The sequence below is a fragment of the Siphateles boraxobius genome, unplaced genomic scaffold (assembly GCF_051911475.1).
Source record: "Siphateles boraxobius isolate OS27281-9 unplaced genomic scaffold, OSU_SipBor_1 41, whole genome shotgun sequence".
Taxonomy (NCBI): Eukaryota; Metazoa; Chordata; class Actinopteri; order Cypriniformes; family Leuciscidae; genus Siphateles; species Siphateles boraxobius.
Genome location: NW_027509042.1, coordinates 11,709,838 through 11,732,638, shown reverse-complemented (window position 1 = coordinate 11,732,638; position 22,801 = coordinate 11,709,838). Strand labels below are relative to the sequence as shown.

The window sequence follows — 22,801 nt, the reverse complement described above, 5'->3', positions numbered from 1 at the left end:
AGGTGAATGAATGGTGTTTCTTCATGAAGAAAGGATATGGTTTAAATACTTACCATCTCAGTATCTGACACCGGCCCAAAGCTGGTGACAAAGATGTTGGTCTTAATTTCGGTCACTTTCTCTGTAAAGCCACAAACAAATAGTGATTTATTAGATTACATTTAATTTTGGATGTTATATATTTATACTATAATGGAAGTTCTACATATTTTATACTATACTTTCTATATATATATATATATATATATATATATATAGAGAGAGAGAGAGAGAGAGAGAGAGAGAGAGAGAGAGAGAGAGAGAGAGAGAGAGAGAGACAGAGAGAGAGAGATAATGTACATAAAATATGCAGAATTTCCAATCAAGTATAAATATATAAGTAAATAGTGTATATAGTAGGCCTAAAAAAATCAATATAATACAAAATATATGCAGAATTTCCATTAAAGTACGCTTTGATTCGCTATTTGTATTGGTACGCCATTTCTTTTAGTTGCATTCATTTTAAATGAAAAGCAATTAATTCCAGGCTCCTGACTGCACTTTCCTTCTCAAAGTACTAAATCATGTCCAAATCCCTCATTTGTCAATTGACATCATGTTGCTGATGTGCAGTTCTCACATGGAAACAGGTGCATCCAGTGTTTATTCTCTTTCTCTGCCATAACGGCATGCTTTTGACCTCTGAGAACAATAAAACTGCACCCTTTAAAGAACGATAGCTTTCTCAAGGTTAGCAGCCACATTCATATCCCTTCTCTCTCGCCCACCCTCTCTCTGTCTCTTGCAAGAACACTGTAATTGCGAGTGCCGGGAAAGAGTGGCTGTTTGATTTTCACAGAGAACCAGGCAATTTCCGCGATCACTTCTACTATGTGCAAAAATCTCCTTTATGAAAACACATATTTTTTTCTTTTTTGTGTACTTTTCCTCCCAGTTAGTGGATTGAATAGAAGCAGCATCTCTCTCTCGCTCTTTTTTTCTTTTCTTTTGAAAGTCCTTCATGCTGCTGGTCACGATGGAATGTGCAGGCGTTCTCTCTGTTTAACCATCTGCCTTTATCTGAAGACATCTTTTCAATATAACTACCAGAGGTCAATGCCAGACATAAATTGCCCTAATATACAAGAAAGAAAAAAAACCCTCCACTCGCTAAATCACAATCTTGATAAAGATGATAATTTTGAGGTATCTAGGCATGGTATCTAGGCAGAGTTTACCTCCAAGCCCAGGTCGCAGTCTGTTATCGTAGCCATCCAGCAATCCATCCAGGATTCGTGTAAATACTGTGATGTTATCATTGAGCTCTGACTCTTTAGGAGTTCCTGTAGTAGACTGGGAGAGGCTGATGCACAAGACCATACAGATAATTAATAGCTACAAGTATTAGTTCCTATCCATTAGGTGACCACAATGATAAAATTGTCTGGAAAATTTGCATTCTTAAGATATCAATAGAATCAATAGACATAGGCTATATGCATGTTACATTAATTGACTCCTGCAATTAACTAGATATTAATATGAAGTCAATGAGAAATAGAAACATTAAACGTAATCTACCTCAGATGGCAGGTGAAAGTCATGAACAAAACACCAACCGACAGACTTCTCATTTTGGCGCTGCAGTGTGGTCCATATCCCATACCTGCAAAGAGTCCAGCATTTGGAGTCATTCATACCAGCATGATATAATCTTATCATTCTCCATGAATTATGCACACTTTCATTTAAAATAAATTGAGAAGGTAAGTTAGAATTAGAGGTGTGTACAAAATCCCTAAAACAGGATGATCAGTAAACTTAAAAACCATATAATTTACCAAGTGTTAAACAAACAGTTTTGGTCAGCTATACAGCTAAAATTAGAACACCTTTTTATTATTACTCTAATAATAATCACAATAAAAATAAGTAATAATAGGCTAATTGATACAATCAAATGCCATAATTTAATTTTACTATATTATTTATTTGCCAATTTCAGATACTACACGTTATATTATATTTTTTTACATTTTATTTTATCTACATTTTTTAAATCAAATTTTAATAATCTTTTCTATGTCAAACACGTGTGCTGTTCATTTCCCTTGAATGCCAGTTTGCAACATTTCTTTCAACGTGACCGTCTGTAAAAAGCAGTAGGAGCCCTGAGTTTGCAGCAGCTGTAATGCTTAGTTTTAACAGCCTCTGGCGTATAAACTTGTCGAACATTTACAGAGAGTCCTACAAAGCAGAGTTGAGCAGAGATCGTGTACAGTAAAAGCCTCGCATCTTACCTTAAATACCTGAATGGTGCAGTGGATCCACGTTGAAAAAAAACAAATGCAATGAATTCCTTTTGAAGCAGTGAGGAAAATCCCGCAACGCTCAGTTTACAGCAGTAGTAGATGCGTTGTTCTTCAGATATATCCAGTCTTAACCATACAGCTCATTGTTTTGTCCTCTTTTACGATTCAGTGACTGAACAGCCGCTGCAGAACATCCCTTCCTTTCCACCGCATCCCAAAGACCCCTTCATCACTCCAAATCCAATTGAAAGACAGTAACCAGGCAGCCCTTAAAATAGTCTTTGTTTTCTCTCTTCCCCTATTCTACCTCTAGTCAACAAATTCCCTTTAACAGACCATTACTTTCCCCCCTCTTTCCTCTGTGGTAGATTGCACGACATCTCAATGCTTATCTGCGCAACCGTTCAAGCGTTACAGATTTTAACAGGATTCTCCGCTTACCGGGTCGGCGGTTTGTACGTCCGTTGCTCTCCTCACTCTAGCCCAACTGTCACTCAAGAGGCATTTGTTCGTATTTGGGACCAAAGTAATAGGACGTCACCTCCGCTAGCGCGGCATAATTACCCCCCAAGGGAAATTTAAGCGGCCGTTGGGTTTTGAAACTTATCTTGTTTGAGCTTATTCAGAGAAAAGCGCGATTACCCCCGTCCCCTGCGCGCGGTACAAACGCGGACGCCAGAAAATGAGTGGATTTCCAAACAATTCTGCTTACTATGCATTTTGCGCGCGAGCGCTTAGCTCTAGGCAGCTCCCCATGCGCCAGGCTGTTTAATGAAGACTGGCTTCCTCTACATGGTGATCATTATACCTCCACTGAGGATGATTATGGTTTAAAAGTATCCGTTTGCCCAATTATAACGAGTTGTAAATTATAGAATAGCCCTTTGTATAAATAGTTTAAATATATACGAAGTATAGGTAGCGTATATAAATATATCAAGGTATCAGTCAAAGATACATAATATTGATTTGATAGGACTAGATATAAAAATGGTTTGAGAGCAAGTATTGTACATGAAACAAAATGGAGTAGTAATGAGGACAGCCATCAGAGGGAACTCTAATCCCATTTTTTCTCTGATGCTGACTATCACTGCAGTGCCTCAGTCGATAAATGATAACCTTAAAAAGCTCTACCTGCTCCAATTTCATGTTGTGCATAAGTGAAAAGAACTTAATGAACTAGTTTATTTTATAATGACACATTTTATGCTGATTTGGGGTGACAGGACAACTGGGAAATGTCTCCAGTGTCATACACAAAAGATGCACACATGTGCCCGCACACACACACAGCTATTACACCACTATTCTAATGATCATGCAAAATAATACAAATGTATTAAGATTATAACTTCAAAAATAAAACAGGCATGTGTGTTAAAGACTCCCAGTAATAATGCACACACATGGGTAATGTATGCAGGTGTTACATTGATTTACAGCAAGAGAATCAAAGAAAGTAAATTAAACATCTGCTTTGGGTTGGCTTTAATGGTCACATTGCTTTCAGAAAAAAAACATACATCCCTAATAGGACAAGATAATTTCTAGTTTCATGAAGATATTTAAGACAGTTTGTTATCTAAGCATAATTTGATATTTTTGTCTGACTGATTGACTCCATTGATGTGCACTCCAGAGATTTTCACACAAGAGCAGCTGTTACTTCTACAGTCCACCTGTGTCCAGCGAACATCTGATAAACCTGATCTAGTTGCGAGTGTGTGTATGTGCACATGTTAAACTGAGCTTGAATAACTAAGATCACCAGAAAGACAAAAAAGCAGCCTATATGTTTGAACCCAAGACATATGTTATGAGTTAAAAGTGATATATTTGGCAATGGTTTTTGGGATTCTTTTCTCTTACTATACATAATCAGAACCATCACAATTGCTAAGAGAGTATGTTGATTCCAAAAATAGTAACATGGCATTGAATAATGGGAATAGTAACATCACCACCCTTTCTGTTTTGCAGGAATGCGGTGGATGGGAATAAAAAGCTGTTTGCAATCTATGATACAAGGTAAGTGACTTATTTGTGTGGTTGAAAATAAAAGGTGAATTAAATGTGACATTTTGAAGTAGAAAGACTGAAATAGTATTTTCTTGTAAGACTTACTCCAATAATCTTTGTTTTATTTACAACACTGAAAAATACATTTTTCTTCCCTATTATCTACGGCATGTTGTTAACGCCTCAGGACTGGAGTTTCGCAGTATCGCAGGGTTCTGAATTTTTCAATGGGTATTACGAGTGATTTTGCAGAGTTCTGTCTCAATCTAAACCAAATCAGACCGACAATGTCAGCCACGTACATACATTATTCATTCAGCACAGTGCAATATTCACTCCATCCAAAGAAACGATTTATCTGTTTCGATTTAATCTGGAGGGGGTGGAGGGGGCGTGCGGAGGAGAGTGGTCTTTTGCATCTGCGAATTGACACGAATGGAAGGAAAAAGCCTTTCCGTGGAAACCAGTTATTCCCCTCTTAGTGATACTACCTCACCCCTAAACAGTAGATCAGAAAATTGCTTTGATAGTTCAGTGGGCGAAATAAAGCAAAGTGCCTTGTGAACTTGTGGACGTGGTCTTTTACCTCACATTTAGAGAGGTCAGGGGACACTGGTCAGGGCAGGGATCGTGAAAGGTTTCAGTCCTCCCACAGCCTGTTTGACTAGTGTTACTTTAAAAGCAATCTACAGCATTAACAGCATTTGGCTTGGTGTGTGACCGTGACTTGGTGCCATTTGCTCAGCCCACACACTGAGGAGCCTTTGCATTTGCAGATGATGTGTGAGTGGAGTGCTTTGTTTGGATGATAGGATGTGGGTGTGTGTGGGTAAGTGCTGTTCAGAGCTACCCTCGCTTTCTATCTCTCTCCTTATAGAAACTGCTCTTTATAAATGTTTATGCTGCAAGAAGCAAATCATTCCAGCTACACATGTACAGCTACAAAAAGAAATCATCTTAGAATTGAATATTGAACACATTATACTCTATTAATGCCGTGATAGTAAAAGGGGCACAGGCACTTACTGAGCATAAGTCTAAAACTAAGTTTTAGTTCTGTACAAAGAAGTTTTTTCAGAAACAAATTTCAGACCTAAAGAATTTACACCCAGCCAATCCATGAGTTTGGAACTGGCCACACACAAAGTTGAAATGGAATGACAGGAAAGGGAATTTATTGATCTGCAATTCAAAAACACCAGTAAGGAATTTTGGGAAATGAGGTGCACTTTCACCAAAAAAGTTAATTTATAAAATATGATGAAATAAACAAAATACAAATTTCAACCAATAACATTCAAGGACTTCATAATCTTTGCTTTCCTAGTTAAAAAATACTGTTATAAGAATTTCTTAGAAAGTCAATTCTAATGTAATTCTATTTTCCTTACATTCACACTACAGTTTTAATGTAGCTTGGGGGATTCAAGAAGGCCACTAACTTTGACCATAGACCATATCAAATAACGGCTCCCTTAAACAACCTTTAAGTCAGAACAATGCAGACTCGTTTTTTGAACACAGGTCAAATTAACAGGATTAGTTTAATGAGTTTTTAAAGCTTGGAAGAAGCCATTACACTTCGGCTTAATCTCCAGCAGACTGTCAAGCCTCACTAAAAATCTGATTATGTATAATAAAATTGTCTAGAGGCTCAATGGAGGAGCCTTAATATCCATTGATGGGGAGTGGTAGTGAGAACAAGTAATATTTCAGATTGATTTTATCACAGAAGGTATCAATACAGCAGCATTTTTCTCCTTCCACCTTCTGCCATGATGTTCTGTTTATCACTATTAGTGTGTACACTTGCATGCAGAGGTTGGTTACAGTACAGAAGGTGTTCTTATAAAATGTAAAGTTCTAATAAAGTTATAAAGCACTGCCATTTGATACCACCATACCTTGATGTAGCAGATGTCCAGCTGAAATTATCTTCTCAGAAAGAGAAAGATTAGCCTACTAGTGTCCATAACACTCAAATGGAAGGAATGAGCTGAGCAGCCACTTAAAGGTGCAGTTAGCCATTTGTGAAAAACGCTGTTGAAAGTAGATCGTACCGAGCACCAAAACACGCTTGTAGCCAATCAGCAGTAAGGGGGGATGTATACATGAGAGACAAACCTCAGTGCACAAGACAGACATTAGCAGAACGACTATAGAAAGAGAGATGGTAGAGAAAATACAAAAGATGAAAAGGCCAGGGGAATATAACTTTAAAAAGAAGGGTTACGATCAGGCAAGAGGCGCTGGAGAGACCTTAAGAATTGGGAAGGCCTGAAACCGGACACAGAGGTTGCTTTATTTCTTCTCAATACGAGAGTAACGTTGGTTTTGCAGAGTTTCATAGATGTGACAGAACTAAGATATGCTGTCTTGGTTGAATATATACTCATGTGTTATCTTCCCTTGCTTGTTCATTTGCATTATTATTATTATTATAAGACTGGAATGTGTAAACCTTCTCCACTGCCCGTTTCAAGCATCCCAAAGCATTCAAAGCTCCCAAAATATGTCCGAAAAGTGAGATGAGTTTCTCCTAATATATGGTTTTTCGTTTATGCCATAGTCGTTGCTTGTGTTGCATATGTGTACGTTTATATGAATCTGGGGGCGGACTGGAGGCATCAAGATAGGGGTGTATTTGTTTTGGTGATTTTAAATATCAACGGGGTTTACCAGAAATCGCTTACTGCACCTTTAAGTTATGACAGTATCATTTTGAAAGTCTTTATTTTTTTAGTTTGTTCATTTTAGCATATAGGCATTTTAAACACAAATGCAATTTTTTAATAATATATGTATGTCTATATCCATAAGAAAGTGATGAATAATGCCAGTTCTTGCAAATAATGCACGGCAAAACTGAAAGCTCAGTCCAGCAAACTGTTTATGGTTACCTAGTCCTAGGCCTTGCGAATGTTAAGGATTTCCCGATTTTTGCACATTCTCGTTGTAATCTAAGTTTTGTGATAATGACCCATTGTAATTTTGTTGAAAAATACTTATGAAATGTCTATATAATATATACTTTACTTGTAAAACGAATCAATTGTTTTATGGCCCCTCCTCAACCATTCTTTGGTTTTGACTTCCTTTTTCTTCCAGTAAGAAGCCCCCAAACCTGATGGTTACATTTCCTGCACTTGAACTGCAATTGACGAATTTACAACGCAAGAAGTTGTGATTTGGTTTGGATTTGTTGTAACCAAGTTGCTTTCCACAAAGATATGTGATGTAGGCTACACCCACCAGCAGGAACGGCAAGAAAACACGAGCTAAAATACTCACCGTTTTATTGTTCTCCATGAACGAAGAGTTGGGGGAACCCTTTCCAGTCGTTCTCTTCAACGTTTACTTGCATGTATATACACTTTTTTCTACTAGTTAACGAGCCCAACGAAACAACACTGGTGTTTTGTTGCGATATACAGTTAAGTTTTAGTTTGAATTGACTGTTTGAAAGAGTTAGGTAAACTCCGCACTACATACCAGCAAAACCGACTTCACGCCGAAGCTTGTGGAATGTCACGTGACCACTTTACTTATAGTGAAGTCCTCGTGCTCACATGTCAATTTCATCACACTCCGGTAGACTCGGTCATCATTTTCGAAATCAGTACCCGAAATTTCAGTTTCAGTTTCCAATTCTCTCGTTTTCCCGAGTGAACGTCTGATAACAAGCGTATTTTGTTGGCTATATGGAAAATAAGTAGTCCTTGCTTTGCTTAGCTGAAACAAAAAAGAGGCGTAAGACTGAGACTTCAACAGAGGGTGTAGATTCGGGACAGCACAGCTACGAGCGTCAAAACCGAAGGATGGAGATCTGGCTGTGCCCCAAACACAGACTCCCCTGCTGCAAGCTCCGGTAGTGTCTTGGGCAAAATGCATTGTGTTCACCGAGCACCTAACCAAATAACGCAGTCTCCGCAAGAGAGCGAAAACGCGGATCGCAGCGATTTGTTTACGCGTGTTTGACAGTAATTGGAGTTTAGCAAAGACCCTCTGATGGAATAACGTAACGTGTTACCCTACGCAAGGAAACCATACAACGTCAGTTTTGTCGCTCGATTCCTTGTCTGAAAGAGTATAAGGAATGTTTGGAATACAGAAACGAAGGCTGTTTGGTGTTCTTTCATTACCGGTAATTGTGGCAGTGATGTGCTGTGCTCAAAGGTAAGAAGAGCTGGCGGAGACCATGGCGCGAGAGCATAGCCTCCTGGGCTCTAATATGATGGAATAACCTTCTTTATTGTTTCTTTACAGCGCCAATGAACCAGGAAACATGTCTTTTGTCAAAGAGACAGTAGACAAGCTTTTGAAAGGGTATGACATTCGTCTTCGACCAGACTTTGGAGGTATGATGTCGCTCACTTCATTACTCCTTACTTTTAATGTTACATAAGTATTTAAAGATTGTTTTAAAGATTAATATAAAATAAATTAATGGTTTTGGTGAACTTGAGGATTAAGTTTTTCTTCTCATTTAAGGTGCACCAGTGGCAGTAGGCATGAGCATCGATGTGGCGAGCATAGACATGGTGTCGGAGGTCAACATGGTATGTCTGTTTCTATCTTTAATTATTTATCAAACCATTGATAGGTAGCATAAGCAGACTTTTGGACATATCCTGTGCATTTGTGAAAGAGCTTTCCGTGGTGCTGTCCATGGTGCTGAATCCACATTGCTTAGTGTCTTCTGCCTGTGGGTGCTAGAGTTTTGCTCAATCTGTTTTAGTGCCAAGGTCTAGTAAGGGAAGTGTTTTTAATATTAAAATCCTGGCAGGACTTCATTGTGGAGGATGTGGTGTTCTTTCATCATGTCACTGATTTCTCAGTGCAGATCAGCGCCAGCAAATCACTTCCAATGTCAGATGATAGCTTTTATTGTGATTTGAATAATACAAATAAAAAAATCCCACATTTTAGGACTAGACACTGTAGTGGTGCTTTTTGAGTCAGTACAAGTTTGCATTCTCTACTGTGTTTGTGATTCATGAATACATGGGTAACACAGTTAAAAAGTTTTATTTGGAGCATTAGTGGATAAAATATGAAACGTATGTTTGTGTCACATACATTCTATTTTTGGCTTTGTTTTGACTGTAGAACTCATACAGACTATATAGACTTAATTATACTGTATAAAATGTTGAGTCAAAGGTTCTCAGTGATACATTTCCACATCAACGTATGAGACAGGGTTGTCTCTATAGAGACCATGTCCATTTCACAGTCATGAATATGTAGATAGGTTAGCCCTCTCACCTGTGCACTGAAAGGAGGATGCTGTCAGCTTAGAGTCCCACAAGGGGATGGACAAAGACACAACAACTGCTCACATGGTATATGCAAAAGACACCGCTTGACTGTGACACAAGAAGTGATCATCAGTCACCTGGACCTGTGTTTATTCTTTTGTAAAGTTGATAGAAACTGACAAGATTAATCTTGTTAAAAAGATCTGTCCTCATCTACTGTACGTAGCATGATATGTCAGACAATTGTCTCAGTGTGTATCAAAACTGTTTTGACATTATTTGCAAAACAATTTCCTCAATATTGTGTTCTTTGTGAAAGTCGTTACGTCTGATCTTACCTTTGACTTTGATTTGCTCTGGCATTGTGTCACATCAGAGGATTTATATCCTAGAGATTTGATATGTCACTTTACCTTTAAGACTGTCACTGATCTTACCTTTAAAGGTGAGGGTTTGAACAAGGTGCACTAATCTTAGATTAACCCCAAAACACGTCTGTTGGAGCTCAGAGCAGTGAAAGTCACACAACCTATGCAATCACAAAAAAATCGTACTCATACAACGTGAAAAATCAGCCCAGATATGGCATAATTTTTCATTTGGAATATTTGACCCTGAAATTGAGCAGATTGTCCAGGCTAATCAGCTTTTAGCTTGTTAGTTACTTTTGATTTTGTTCTCTCTGTAAAAAAACACTCCAAACTTGTTATTGCATCATGTGAGATGTGCGCTGCTCTGATTGGAGCTGTCTGTAATGCTATGCTACTCAGCCCAACTCTTCAATCCACATCTTTCCTTTCCTTTGCACTACTGCCACTCGCTGTAGAAATGCATTGATCAGTGCATTTTTGCAATATTAAGATCATTAATAATTAAAAACGGCCACACTTAGTCTTATCAGGTACTGTATGTGAATTATTCACTATAGACACACATTTAGCTTTAGTTCTCCCGTGGAGTAAAACTGACCCTGTCAGCATGAAATATTAACTCAATTTGTAGCCGAAATCAACAGTGCTGCAAACATTAGCCCGGTTGATGAGGTTAGCCATGTGACTGAACTTAGAGCGCTTTGCACGGGAAGTCTAATGGTAAGGTAATCAAGCAGACGCTAACAGGATTTTCCAGCCTAAGAATGGTGTTTGCTCTTTACAGATTAGGTATTTCTGTATAATGGATTAGCTTTCTTTAGAGGCACAAATTAGGATTACTTGGCCCATATTGTTAATAGCAGTGATCCAGGCAGGATGAGGACAAGGATGTGTGTGTATCTGTGTGGCAGGGGTTGGCTCAGCAAAGCTCAACGCAGCCTAGCACAGTGGGGATATCAGGGAAACCTCTGTACACAGTAGGGATTACAGAAGTCAGTGTGATTATTATTCTGTGAGACAGTTAAGCATCCAGGGAATGACAGGAAAAGAGAGCAATATGAAACATTACCCGTACAGGCATATCCGCACACACTCCGCCTGTGTATTCATGACTGCTTATGCAGACCGTATGAAATAGTTCATCTCTCTTGAGATTATCTTTGAAGTGATATGATTGAGAATGTGTTTGCTGGTGTGTGAAAGAAAAAAAAGTATCTTAGTATTCATTCATATATGCATCAAAGTTGAATGACTACTTACTCAAACTACTGTTTGCGAGAAGGAAAATGGATTATAGATACATACAGGCGAAATTATTGCATCATATATAGAAAATGTTACTGTCCGTGGTGCTGATATGTGTGATTTGAGAAGGATTTTAAATATGTTGAGATACTGACATATGATGGGAACACACTACACGATTTTCTAAATCGTTGGTTCGCTGTTCTTCTCGCACTACATGACAGTATGGGGTTCCATTTAGTTGCTGTTATGTGCACACTATATGACAGATCGGCGACAGGGGGGTCACACATTACACAACATTTCAATAGGAAGAATTCTCGACAAACTCTGTCTGGTCAACAAACTATGCCAATTTGTCTGTGCGCTGATTTGCAACGGGGGGGGGGGGGGGGGGGGGGTTGGGGGAGTAGAGCTTGCGGAAGCCATGCTCTCTTTGGCTGTTGGTCTTCACAGATGTAATTCCAGTCAAAACACATTTCACACTGCAGGACAGTCAGTGACAGGTCCAGATATTTAGCATGCTGTGATTGGTGGATGCTAAATATCTCACGGGCATCGGCAACAAATTGGCGCTTCACTCGGATCGTGTCTTTGATAATACACACTACGCGATTGTTACTCACGTGAACGAGCACCGATTTGTCTCAGATTTTGGCCATTTATCTACACTTTCCACAAAACTGTTGGCGAGTGAAATCAAGGATAAAATCGTGCAGTATCTACCCAGCATTAAAGAGGACCTATTATCCTTTTTTACATTTTCACAATGTACAATGTACACGTCACAATATCTCATTTAACGCCTCATTTAAATAATTCCTGCCCAAAGCATACACAAAATAAAGGGGGCGAGGCCTGGTTGAGTTGCATGTTGTCACCATATCCAAGAGATGCTGTTTTTTCCACCCCGGATATATCGCAGTTATGGTTTTCATTTTCAAAACACACTCGAAGCGATTGACCAATCACAGCACACTGATTCAACCGATCAATCAGACCACCATGACAGAGTGTTAAAAACCAGGAAGATGCTACAGCCATGTAAAATATGTGAAAAATATGGTGTTTTTTGAACATTGAGGCATTAAAACCAACTCTAACAGACCCCCCAAAAAACGGCAGTTGTTGTAATTGTACTATGTACTAAGCTATGTTCTGTTATTCTGACATTTATAGTCAAGCACACACATACATATTTAATAGGACCTTACTATGTCAATATGTCACATGAAACAGCTTTCATTTTGTGTTTGTTTAATTTCAATAACAGGCCCCTGGTGTGTTCAATACAGATTCTCCTGTAAGTGTCCTGTTGTGTTCAATTCACTTGTAAGTGTGGCTGACAACACCAAAGCCTTTAGGAATTTCAATTTAGAATTTCCTCGACCCCAGTCTGCCTTTAAAAGGCATTGTTCTTCAACATCTCGGCTTGAATAGCTCCTTTTTGTATCAAGGCAGAGCTTTTTCAAAGGTGTTTTTTAAAAGGTGTTTGAATGTGGAATAGTTGCTAGTTGACTTATGCTGATTTGATGGGTTTGTTTTTTATTCGCTTATGTTTTTGTGTCTGTGTCTGGACTGAAGAATACAACATAAATTTAAACATAAATATAAATTCCATGAACATAAATTGCAAACAAAAAAAAACTTTAAAGGCTTTAATGTTTAGATTTTTTTACACCCTCAGATTCCAGATTTTTAAATAGTTGTATTTCGGCCAAATATTGTCCTATCCTAACAAACAATACATCAATGGAAATCTTATTTATTCGGCTTTAATGTGATGTGAAACAGGTGACTGGTTTTGTGGTCCAGGGTCACATTTTACAAAAGATTTATATCTCAAATAAATTCTGATCCGTTTTCTTTCTTTCATTCAAAGGATTCTGAACAAATGTATCAAGGTTTCACAAAAATATTCAGCAGCACAACATTGATAATAATTAGAAATTTTGCTTAAGCGCCAAATCAGCATACTGGAATATGATTTCTGAAGGATCATGTGATACTGCTGAAAATTCAGCTTTGCCATCACAAGAATAAATTACATTTTAATATACAAAATAAAATAGAAAACAGACATTTTAATTGACCCTTCGCTAAGCCCCGCCCTCCTTAGTTACTGTTGCTACACCTGTCAAGCTTACACGTCTAGCACATCTATTACAGTGTGTATGCACCGGTGTCAGACATTCCCAATGAGATAATTAGTAATTTTTGGCGAACATGTGAAATATCTGAGAGAGCAAGACAAAAGGGACTGCAGTATGCATTCGAGGGATATATCCACAGCATAATATGCAACCGATTAGAGAATAATTTCATAAAAATTTAAGCTAAAGCCTATAGTCGCAGCAGCAGCGCCTCATAGTACACTGACCATTCACATGGGAAACACACAAATCGAGGAACAGCTATGTTCGTGCACAGCAGGGTAAGTGAAATGTGAAACTAATCTAATAATTATAAATCAAACAGTTTATCCATAAATCTTGTGGAATAACACTAACACCGGGAGAGCCGCGATCGGATTGGGTTAAAGCATAGACTGTATAAAAAAATGGGTGATGCCCCTTCACTCTCTTCCATTGGCAAGAAGTGAAGCCGTCAATGTCCCGATATGGCGCTGACATCTTGGGACATGAGTCTGCGCAGTTGAGATTTCGGGACCAGACATGCGCAGTAGTGAGCAGGTAGTAAAGCCGTGAAATCAACGTCCCGTCCTCACTCTCGCTGAATCAATCAAAAGCACACGCCTCTGCTGAAGAACAACCCATTATGTCGGTGTGAAATAATTAATTATAGAAATGTAGATATTAAATTTAAAGCTCCAATCTCCTCAGTCACCAAAGATCCCGAAAAAAAGTCCATTGTTGCTTCAGTGACTACTTTGCTCAGAGAACCTGTCAATCACAGCTGTCAATCATGTACGCCAGAGCGCTGTTTTTATATCACATGGGGAGGCGGGGTTTATGAGCTATACTAGGACCGGTCACCGGGGGGGCGATTGAGACGCTTTGACTTCACTTTTCAGGGCTTGTGCGGCACGCTTGCCGGGTAGCTTGCTCAGTCAGGGGTAGTAGGCCGTCGATTAACAAAATGCTGAAATATATTTTAAAGTATGTCAGTGAGCCTCCCTCTTGTCTTTAAACGTCTTATTTTACATTAAAAAATGTGCATTATGAACAAAGAACCGTCATTATCTCCAACTTCCAAGCAATATGTGTTTTTGTTAATACTGTCGACACTTAGTTGTGAATGGGGTCTCACACACTGCTGGATCCACACATCATTTCTCACCTTAGCTTTTAGATTTTCGGGAAGGAAAAAAATTCCACTCCCCGTCCAAACTTTTAGGATAGTGGGTATCAGATTTGCACAATCCATACGCACAACGCTTCAGCATGTTTCCCTCGCTCGAAAGCTTGCCAGACCTCCCGCGCCTAGTTACAGTTGCTAAGACACGATTGGCCAGTGGCTGTTTTTGGGCGTGGCTTAGCAAAGGGTCAATTTGTAATGCTATTTTAGAATTTTACTTTTTTTTAAATCAAATAAATGCGGCCTTGGTGAGCATAAGAGACTTTTTCAAAGACATTAAAATACTGACTCCAAACTGGTAGTGTATACACTAAAACTACATGGCCAAAGATAAACTCCTATTTGTCAGCCATGAGCTGTTTCCAGAACAGTGTGTGTAGCCTACAAGTAAGGGCTAACAGGGCCACACTAACAAAATCTTGACCCCTCAGTGGAGTCAGGAGTCATGTCTATTTCCACAAAGTAAATGTTGCTCAACTGTTGACATTTAGACTGTTAAACGGTAGGTGTAACTGTATATGATGTGTGTGATAGATTGTTGGAGGTAATATAGTGACAGAATTGCACGACTGCCTCATCCAGCCATGTTTAGTCCAACCTGTTAACTCTTGCCATTAGTCAATGAGTCACAGGAAAACATGTCCTGATTGACTGACATATCCACGGCTTTTCCTACGCCTCTGTTGACTTTGACAAGGCCTGATTGTGTGGCATAGTGTATAAATAGCCAGCTGCCATGGCAATGAGGCTCGCACTTGCAAAGTGTCAGGTGGGCAGGCGGTGTGTGCGCATGTGTGTGTGTGCAACGTTTAATTGTGATACCTCATTAGCTAGACTGACATGCCAGAGACAGACATGAAACACATCAAGATTTTAGTCAGTACGTGTGTTAATGAAACCAAGAAGAACAAAGTCAATGGAGTGGATGTGTTTCGAATGTCTTGCTGTCACGTTGTGTGACAAAAGTTACAGTCCCAGAGGTTCAGTAGTGACATGGGTAGACATTACTGAAGAATTTGTGGTTTCCCCACAGCACTGAAACGCATAGACTGAGACAGCGCAGTTACACTGAGATGCACTCCAGATTTTTACCCAAGAGGCTTTTTTTTGCTGCTTTCCCATGGTTTCCTCTGAATATCTTCTTTGATTTTTGGCTCAAGCTCTAAAATAATTACTCTTTACTGTGATAGGTTGTAGTAAATCATATCATACCCTGAAGTTTGTTCTTGGAAGTTACACCAATGTTTCTTGTTCAGTACAATTGAAGCTCTGATACATTTCTGGTAATTCAACTGTGTTGGGTTATGGTCTAACGATACACAACTTTGTTCATGAAAGTTAAAGTGATGTTCAGGCTTCAAAACAAGCTCTAAATTACAGTGGGTAGTAACTAAATTGAGGATTTGTCGTTTGAGCTGTAAAGTTGTCTAAATCATTATTCTAGTGGTGGGAATACTATTTTAGATAAGAAACTCGGGTGACTTTAAGCATATAGTAGTTATGTCACGTCCCTTCACACAGTTGTAAAAGTTGAATGATTGCTCAGACGAGGTTGGTAAGCGATTCAGTCACAATAGTCACATCTTAACATGTCATGTAATGTAAAGTCTAGTTATATTTAATACAGTATTTTCAAGTTTACTCTGGTGCATTACGTCCCATAGCCCTTCAATGGAAATGCATTCAATCACAACACAATCTTTATTTGTTTTGGACAATTATTTTATAGCTTAACTTGTACTGAACCTGAATTGTTCTTCCTTTTACCTGTATGGTTCTACAGTGCTATTTTGGACAAAATCTGTAAAACACTCTGTAACTCAAATGTATTACATAAAATGCAGACACAGCTTCAGCTTGAAATGTGATCCATGCGCTGTCTATTAAGGTCTACTTTTCAATGTTCTGCTCTTGATGTCAGTGCATGCAGCTGTATTCTGTCTTCAGACCGGAAGTGGCAGGGCTGTTAAAGACTAAAAGCTCTCATGCTCTCCTGTCAGTGCGGTAAAGTCAGTGCCTTGAGTAAAAAAAGATTTGCTTTATGTACATTACATTTTACTGTACCCAGTCTCTCTCTCTCTCTCTCTCTCTCTCTCTCTCTCTCTCTCTCTCTCTCTCTCGCTCTCTCTCTCTCTCTCTCTGTCTTCACTTCTAAAATCAGGGTAGTGGTAACGTCATTACACATTCAAAGACATATTTTCACTCACAAAGTTGAGTCGCAGTGCAAGAATTATGGCATGAAATATCCCATTCAAAGCTGTCTGTCAGCAAGATTGCTTGGGAGAGGCAAAAAATTGTTGAAATTATTACACTCTTCCATAAAAATGAATTAAATACAATTTGCATCTAACGGACCGTGCTGCTTACACAGCCTCTCGAGGAGGGCCCAGCACAGGCGGCATTAAATTACCCTGTCAAAATATGCTGTTAGCAAGCAGAATATTTCTCAGAAATCAAAAGCATTCAGACATAATCAATATACTGCTGCTGTTTTGTGTTCAATCAGGGGGTGAATCTCACAAAACCTGTCAAGAGTATGTCCCAGTCACATTTGTGTGTGCGTGTGTGTGTGTGTGTGTGTGTGTGTGTGTGTGTGTGTGTGTGTGTGTGTGTGTGTGTGTGTGTGTGTGTGTGTGTGTGTGTGTGTGTGTGTGCGCGTGCGCGTGTGTGTGTGTGTGTGTGTACAGTATATATATATATATATATATATATATATATATATATATAAAACATTTTTGGAAGATCTGATTCTCATTCATATTTCTCATAAATGCAAAACATCTTTATTTCAAGACTTTATGTATTATGGAACATGTATCTTATATTTTTATTTAGGGTTAAATGTGACCTAGACATGCTTTCGTGAGATTCCACTAGGACAGACCCCTCAAATTGTTTATGGATGCATTTAAAAGAATATCATAAATCTCTCTCTTTCTCTTTCTCCTTATGCTTTGAGGGGTAGTCTTTGCCTTTCTTGACAACATCTGAAGTCAGGGAACATTTCATAAGTGCTACTGACGCACAGGACTGACATTCTCATCCGTGCACAAACACGAATGAAACATATTCAGTGTGATAGTGCTGCATGGATACACAGCAGATGATCGCTCTGGCACAATGTGTGTGGCAAGTATAAGTGGTTGCCCTGGAAACCAATATCATCTTTAGTATGGATTTGAAGATGTTTGTGGTACAGGTGAAGAGGGAGGTGGGGGTGGCTTTATGAAATTTTTTTTTTTATTAAAGCGTATCTCCTGAAAATGTAATTATATCTACAAAAAGCTCCATCATACCTGCTGCTCTCTGGTCAAGCTTTGTGTAGGAAGCTGTCAGATGAATAAGTTGATCTGTGTGGCATATTTAAAAATAAAAAGATTTCAGAAGCACTAAGATGATCCATTATGTTGAATGCTGGTGGTTTCCTTTAATTTAATGCTGCTGTAACCTGATGGCTGAGTTTGGTCAAACAGCTTTCAAGGTGAAAGTGAGAGAAGGAAAGGCACAGTAAGTGAAGAATGCACCGGAAAGCCTCAGAAATGCACAAGGTATCGGCCCAGAGCTCAGCAAGCCTGTGTGGGCGTTCTGCAGAGAGGGAGCGTCGTCAAGGAGACTGGAATTATTAATATATTTTGTCTTTTGTTTGCTCTCGCCCCCTTTATTTTTAGCCTGATAGTCAGCTTTGTGGCCTGTAATTGTTCAATCAGGCGTAATATCAGTGTATAGAAGTGTTAACTCTGAACTTCACTAAGTGCCTATTATCTCCACCTTTAGGATAAATAGGTGTGTTCCAGGAACCATTTCCTTCCAGCGACTGGTATGTGTCATATGACCTGAAGGCAAATGGAGCATGTTGTGGTCTAAGTGCCCTCTAAAAACAGTTTGCGTGGACCGCAAGGTGACATCCAGGGGTTCTCCGCTTCAATTATAGATGGAGTTAAGAGGACATTTCACTGTTTAAATCATGCCAAAATGTCCTGTTGGATACTTTGGAGCTCCTGTTGAAAGTCTCATTGAATGCGTTCCAAAGCTCCTGGGCTTATCCCTGGCGAGCACTAGCAGGCAATGGAGAGGGCAAGCAGCAAGATCACGCTGTGACATCAGCCTCTTTGAACACAATGTTAACTACAGCCTGTTGAGTTGCAGAGCTCTGGGGATGAGTGCCTCTCTCCTCTCTCGGGAATTAATTCGCTGTTACCAGGAAGTTTTCTTTTTCCTATGCTTTTTACACACGGCTGTCTTTCTTTAATGCTGTTGTTTGCATGGGAGGAAAATCAATATCATATGAAAGAAAGTTGGCTCTATGACTGACCTGAACCTTGAGCTGCCAGATGTAATTTCTGGGTAGAGGATACAAGAGTCCAACGCTTCTGGAGTCAAAAGTAGTTTAAGCCATTAGGAATTTTTCTTAAAGGGATAGTTCACCCAAAAATAAAAATGCGGTCACCATTTACTCCCCCTCATGTCGTTCCAAACCCGTGAGACTTTCGTTCATCTTTCGTTCATCAACACAAACGAAGATCTTTTTAATGAATAGCAATTTCTGTCCCTCCATTGACATCTACGCAACTGACACTTTGACGCTTGAAAGTTCATAAAGAGATTGTAAAACTATCCATATGAATTGAGCGGATTAGTCCAAAATTTCTGAACAGACACGATTGATTTATACGCTGAACAGATTGAGTTTAGGCTTTTATTAAGGCACATACAGTAAAAAAAATCATCAGCACACACATGAGATCTGGTAAACAGAAGCTCAAACAGGTTCACTTGACATGCGAGAAACAATGAGGTTCATTCTCGTGTGTTACAGAGCAGGTTTCAGCTTTCGCAAGAGGTTTGTTCTCCCGCGTCAAGCAGGGTCGTTTGAGCTTTTGTTTATGTTAGCTGATCAATGTTTTTATGTGAATAAAAAACTAAATTCAGTCTGTTCATCACGTAAAGTGAGCCTGTCACTTCAGAAAATTTGGACTAAACCGCTCAATTCATATGGATTAGTTTTACGTATCAAAGTAGTAGTTGTGTAGCAATGGAGGGACAGAAACGTCAGATTTCATTAAAAAGATCAAAAATAAAATCCTGTCATTTATTCACCGTCATTTTACTTTCCAATCCTTGTTCTTCGGAACACAAAAGAAGATATTATGAACAATTGCTCAGTGGTGTCCGTACAGTGAAAATCAATGGGGTCCAAAGTTGCTTGGACCCCTTTGACTTTAACAAATTCTTTGTGTTCCACAGAAGAAAGTAAGTCATACAAGTTTGACATGAGTTTAAGTAAATAGGGACAGAATTTTCCTTTTTGGGGTGAACTAATCCTTTAAGAAAAAACAAATAATTGTAAGATTCATCAATATTTATAAAATACTGAAAAAATGCGTACTGTATATATTTAACTCCACATTGGTATATGTAACTACACTGATTTAGGCCTCATGGTAAGTGTAAGCTGTAAGCATTAAAAAGAAACAACACTATTATGAATCAGATTACATTGGCTGCACTGTTTGCTTTTGATTCACTAACAAGAACCAGTTCATAAGAGTCCTTCATTCTATAATCAAATGTCAAAAATGAACATTAAGCTCGGATAGGAGAAAGTGATTTAATATAGAAAAAAATACTTCATCTTTAAATGCTAAAATTTGCTTATTTATACACATAACCATCTTTTAAAATGTTCTATTTATCACATCTAGCAAATTAAACACCCACACTACGGATCAGTGAAGTTTTCACAATGACACTGCACAGATGAATCTCTTTTATTGCTGTTATTCTGGTATTCCTAGTAGACGTGGTGGTGGTAGGTTGACGTAAATGCTCTCAGACTGGCATGCTGAAAGCTTGTCTTTGTGTGAGAGCACACACTCCTCACCCAGCTGATGACACTATCACCTCAGCCTCCCAGAGGGGCTCATTTATTGACAGGTTTTTTCTGTCCTTTTCTATGATTGATCCTACTCTTCACAAACTTTCATGTTTTCAAATACAATGTAGGGTGTAAATATGGCGAAAAGTGTAGTTTCTATGTCATAAGTCACTCCAGATTGTATATATATTTAATAACAATTAAAAAATAAAATTAGTATTATATTTTTACATTTAAATAATGTATAGTTTTGTAAATATTTATTATATGTATACTTAAGTTAACTTAATGGTATTATTATTTATAATAAATGTAATTATTTTATAATAAAATAAAATAAACATTTTCCAGCCTTGTGACTGTAATCTGAATCTAGCAGGGGCATATCTATGTCTCAGTTCTTTTGTGAGTACCCATGTGTTTCATATCAGCCCCTACATTAATAAATTGTCAGTTTCAGATTTGAAATAATGTCTCTCTGTTTGTTTCTCTTGCGTTTCATCTGTTATTTTTATCTGTGGGACAGGGGAAGTTGTGTATATGTCAGAATGTGGTGTCACTTTATCATGAGGGAATCCCTTTCAGTGGAGAACAACAACAATGATTTACTGTGGAGTCATACCCTAAGATGTAGCGAGCAGCCTTTATTTTTAGCTGTTGTCTTCTTGCAACTTGAATCTACTACTATAAAATGTTGCCTAGTAATGAATGATTGATGCATTATGTTTTGTGTGACCACTGCAGCACAGTTACCCAGATATCAAAAGTATAAAGTCGCTCAGCTAGCACGACTGCATCTGTTTACTCCATTATTAAACATACATGAAAACAACACTGGTTTTTACAGTTTTCAGTGCAATTCTGGCTTGTCTGGATCATGTTTGACTAATGGACTGTGTGTGATACAGTACATGATTATGTATAATCATTCATAACTAGTGATCGACCAATATTGATTTTTTATAACCGATACCGATTATTTGCATGTTTATGTGCCCGATAACCGATATGCCGAACCGATATTTATTTACTGTTATACTTCTGTTTTTGACACAATTATTACAACACAAATGAACTGAACAAACCATTTTATTTATAACAATCAGTCCCTCCTATATAATATATATAAATATACATATATATATATATATATTTTTTTTAATTTATATATTTATATGTGTATATATATAATATAATCACTCCCTCCTATATAATATATAATATCCCTCCTATATAATATATACATATAAAACTTTATATTTATACACAAATAAATAGAGGGGTCTGAGTCCAAAAAATAAAGTGCCTTTGTTTAAAAATAAAAGCTTTGATGAGGTAAAAAAATAAGGCACACAAATTAATCTAACATACTGGGGGGAAAAAATCTAAATTACATGAATTTTAGTAGTGTAACTTAATACTCCCAGTTAAGCAGAACTAGGTTGTAGAGTAGATGACACAGAGTGTCAACAGAGTATTTCAGCATTCTGCTCTGTAAGCCTGCTTCGTTTGTTTTCATAAATGGTAAATATATCAAATTACAATAAAAACATTTATATTGTTACATTATATAATTTATATCTAAATTATACATATAATTTATAAGCATCAGCAGCAACAATGTTAACAATAGGAAAAATAAATGTTACAAAGTCTAATGTTTTCATATGGAGAAAATAATTGACAGGGGAGTCATATCACCTTTGCAGAAATGTAATTCATTTTAAACAGTTTTAGAAGGTTTATGTGCCGTTTAATAGGTTTAAACTAAGAGTGAGGAATAATTCACTGGGTAATATTTATTCACTGAATAATACTAGCTGGAATATAACATTGTTAGGAAAGTAACAAACAAAACAGCATATACATCATTGCATTTTCCAACTAGTATGTTATTAATTATTAATAATATTTTTGTAGGTCTAGATCATGAAATGCTTTCTGACAAAGTGCTGTTTATCTATGCGCATTTTCACAGAACTATAGGCTACTCAACCGCGATCGCGCGTGCAGATAATAAATAATTAATTTCCACAAAGCGGTATATTTAGATGTGTATTAGCGAAATAATTGCTATGTAGTAAATGATAATATAATCTAGGTTGTTTAAACAAGATAATCTTGTCAAAAGTTTCATTCAGTGGCCGTGCTTGAGCATTCCTGATCGACCCAGTGAGTGCTCAGCAATATGAACGAACTTTTTTTCGAGACTAATGGTGAGCATATACAACAGATAAAGAATTAAATGCAGCGCTTTTATTTTCAACATGCACTCATTCATGTCTGTTTTATTTAATTAATGTAAAGTTACGTCTTTATTGGGGCAGGACATGACGGATTACGTGACTCCATGAGTTCGTCTCAATTTGTTAGAACCAAGCTGCATAAACTATATCAGGCATTTATGTCTCAAAC

General features: G+C 38.0%; 2 protein-coding genes across 7 annotated transcripts in view; one reads left to right on the top strand and one right to left on the bottom strand.

The window, feature by feature from the left end:
• gabra5 (gamma-aminobutyric acid type A receptor subunit alpha5) overlaps positions 1 to 3,274 on the bottom strand; it is a 54,270-nt gene extending 50,996 nt beyond the window's left edge. The window contains exons 1-4 of the mRNA XM_077198430.1: positions 2,283 to 3,274; positions 1,564 to 1,648; positions 1,221 to 1,345; positions 54 to 121 (exon numbers count right to left, since the gene is read on the bottom strand). Of these exons, the coding sequence (XP_077054545.1) occupies positions 54 to 121; positions 1,221 to 1,345; positions 1,564 to 1,646 (276 nt within the window). The 5' untranslated portion in view covers positions 1,647 to 1,648; positions 2,283 to 3,274. The remainder of the gene's footprint in view (positions 1 to 53; positions 122 to 1,220; positions 1,346 to 1,563; positions 1,649 to 2,282) is intronic.
• gabrb3 (gamma-aminobutyric acid type A receptor subunit beta3) overlaps positions 1 to 22,801 on the top strand; it is an 82,012-nt gene that overhangs the window by 27,289 nt on the left and 31,922 nt on the right. For 3 of the 6 annotated variants that reach the window (XM_077198427.1, XM_077198423.1, XM_077198425.1), the window contains exons 2-4: positions 4,278 to 4,325; positions 8,583 to 8,674; positions 8,808 to 8,875. In XM_077198427.1, the coding sequence (XP_077054542.1) occupies positions 4,278 to 4,325; positions 8,583 to 8,674; positions 8,808 to 8,875 (208 nt within the window). Of the gene's footprint in view, positions 1 to 4,277; positions 4,326 to 7,424; positions 8,493 to 8,582; positions 8,675 to 8,807; positions 8,876 to 22,801 lie in introns of those variants that run through there. The other 3 variants (XM_077198428.1, XM_077198426.1, XM_077198429.1) reach the window with 2 other exon arrangements.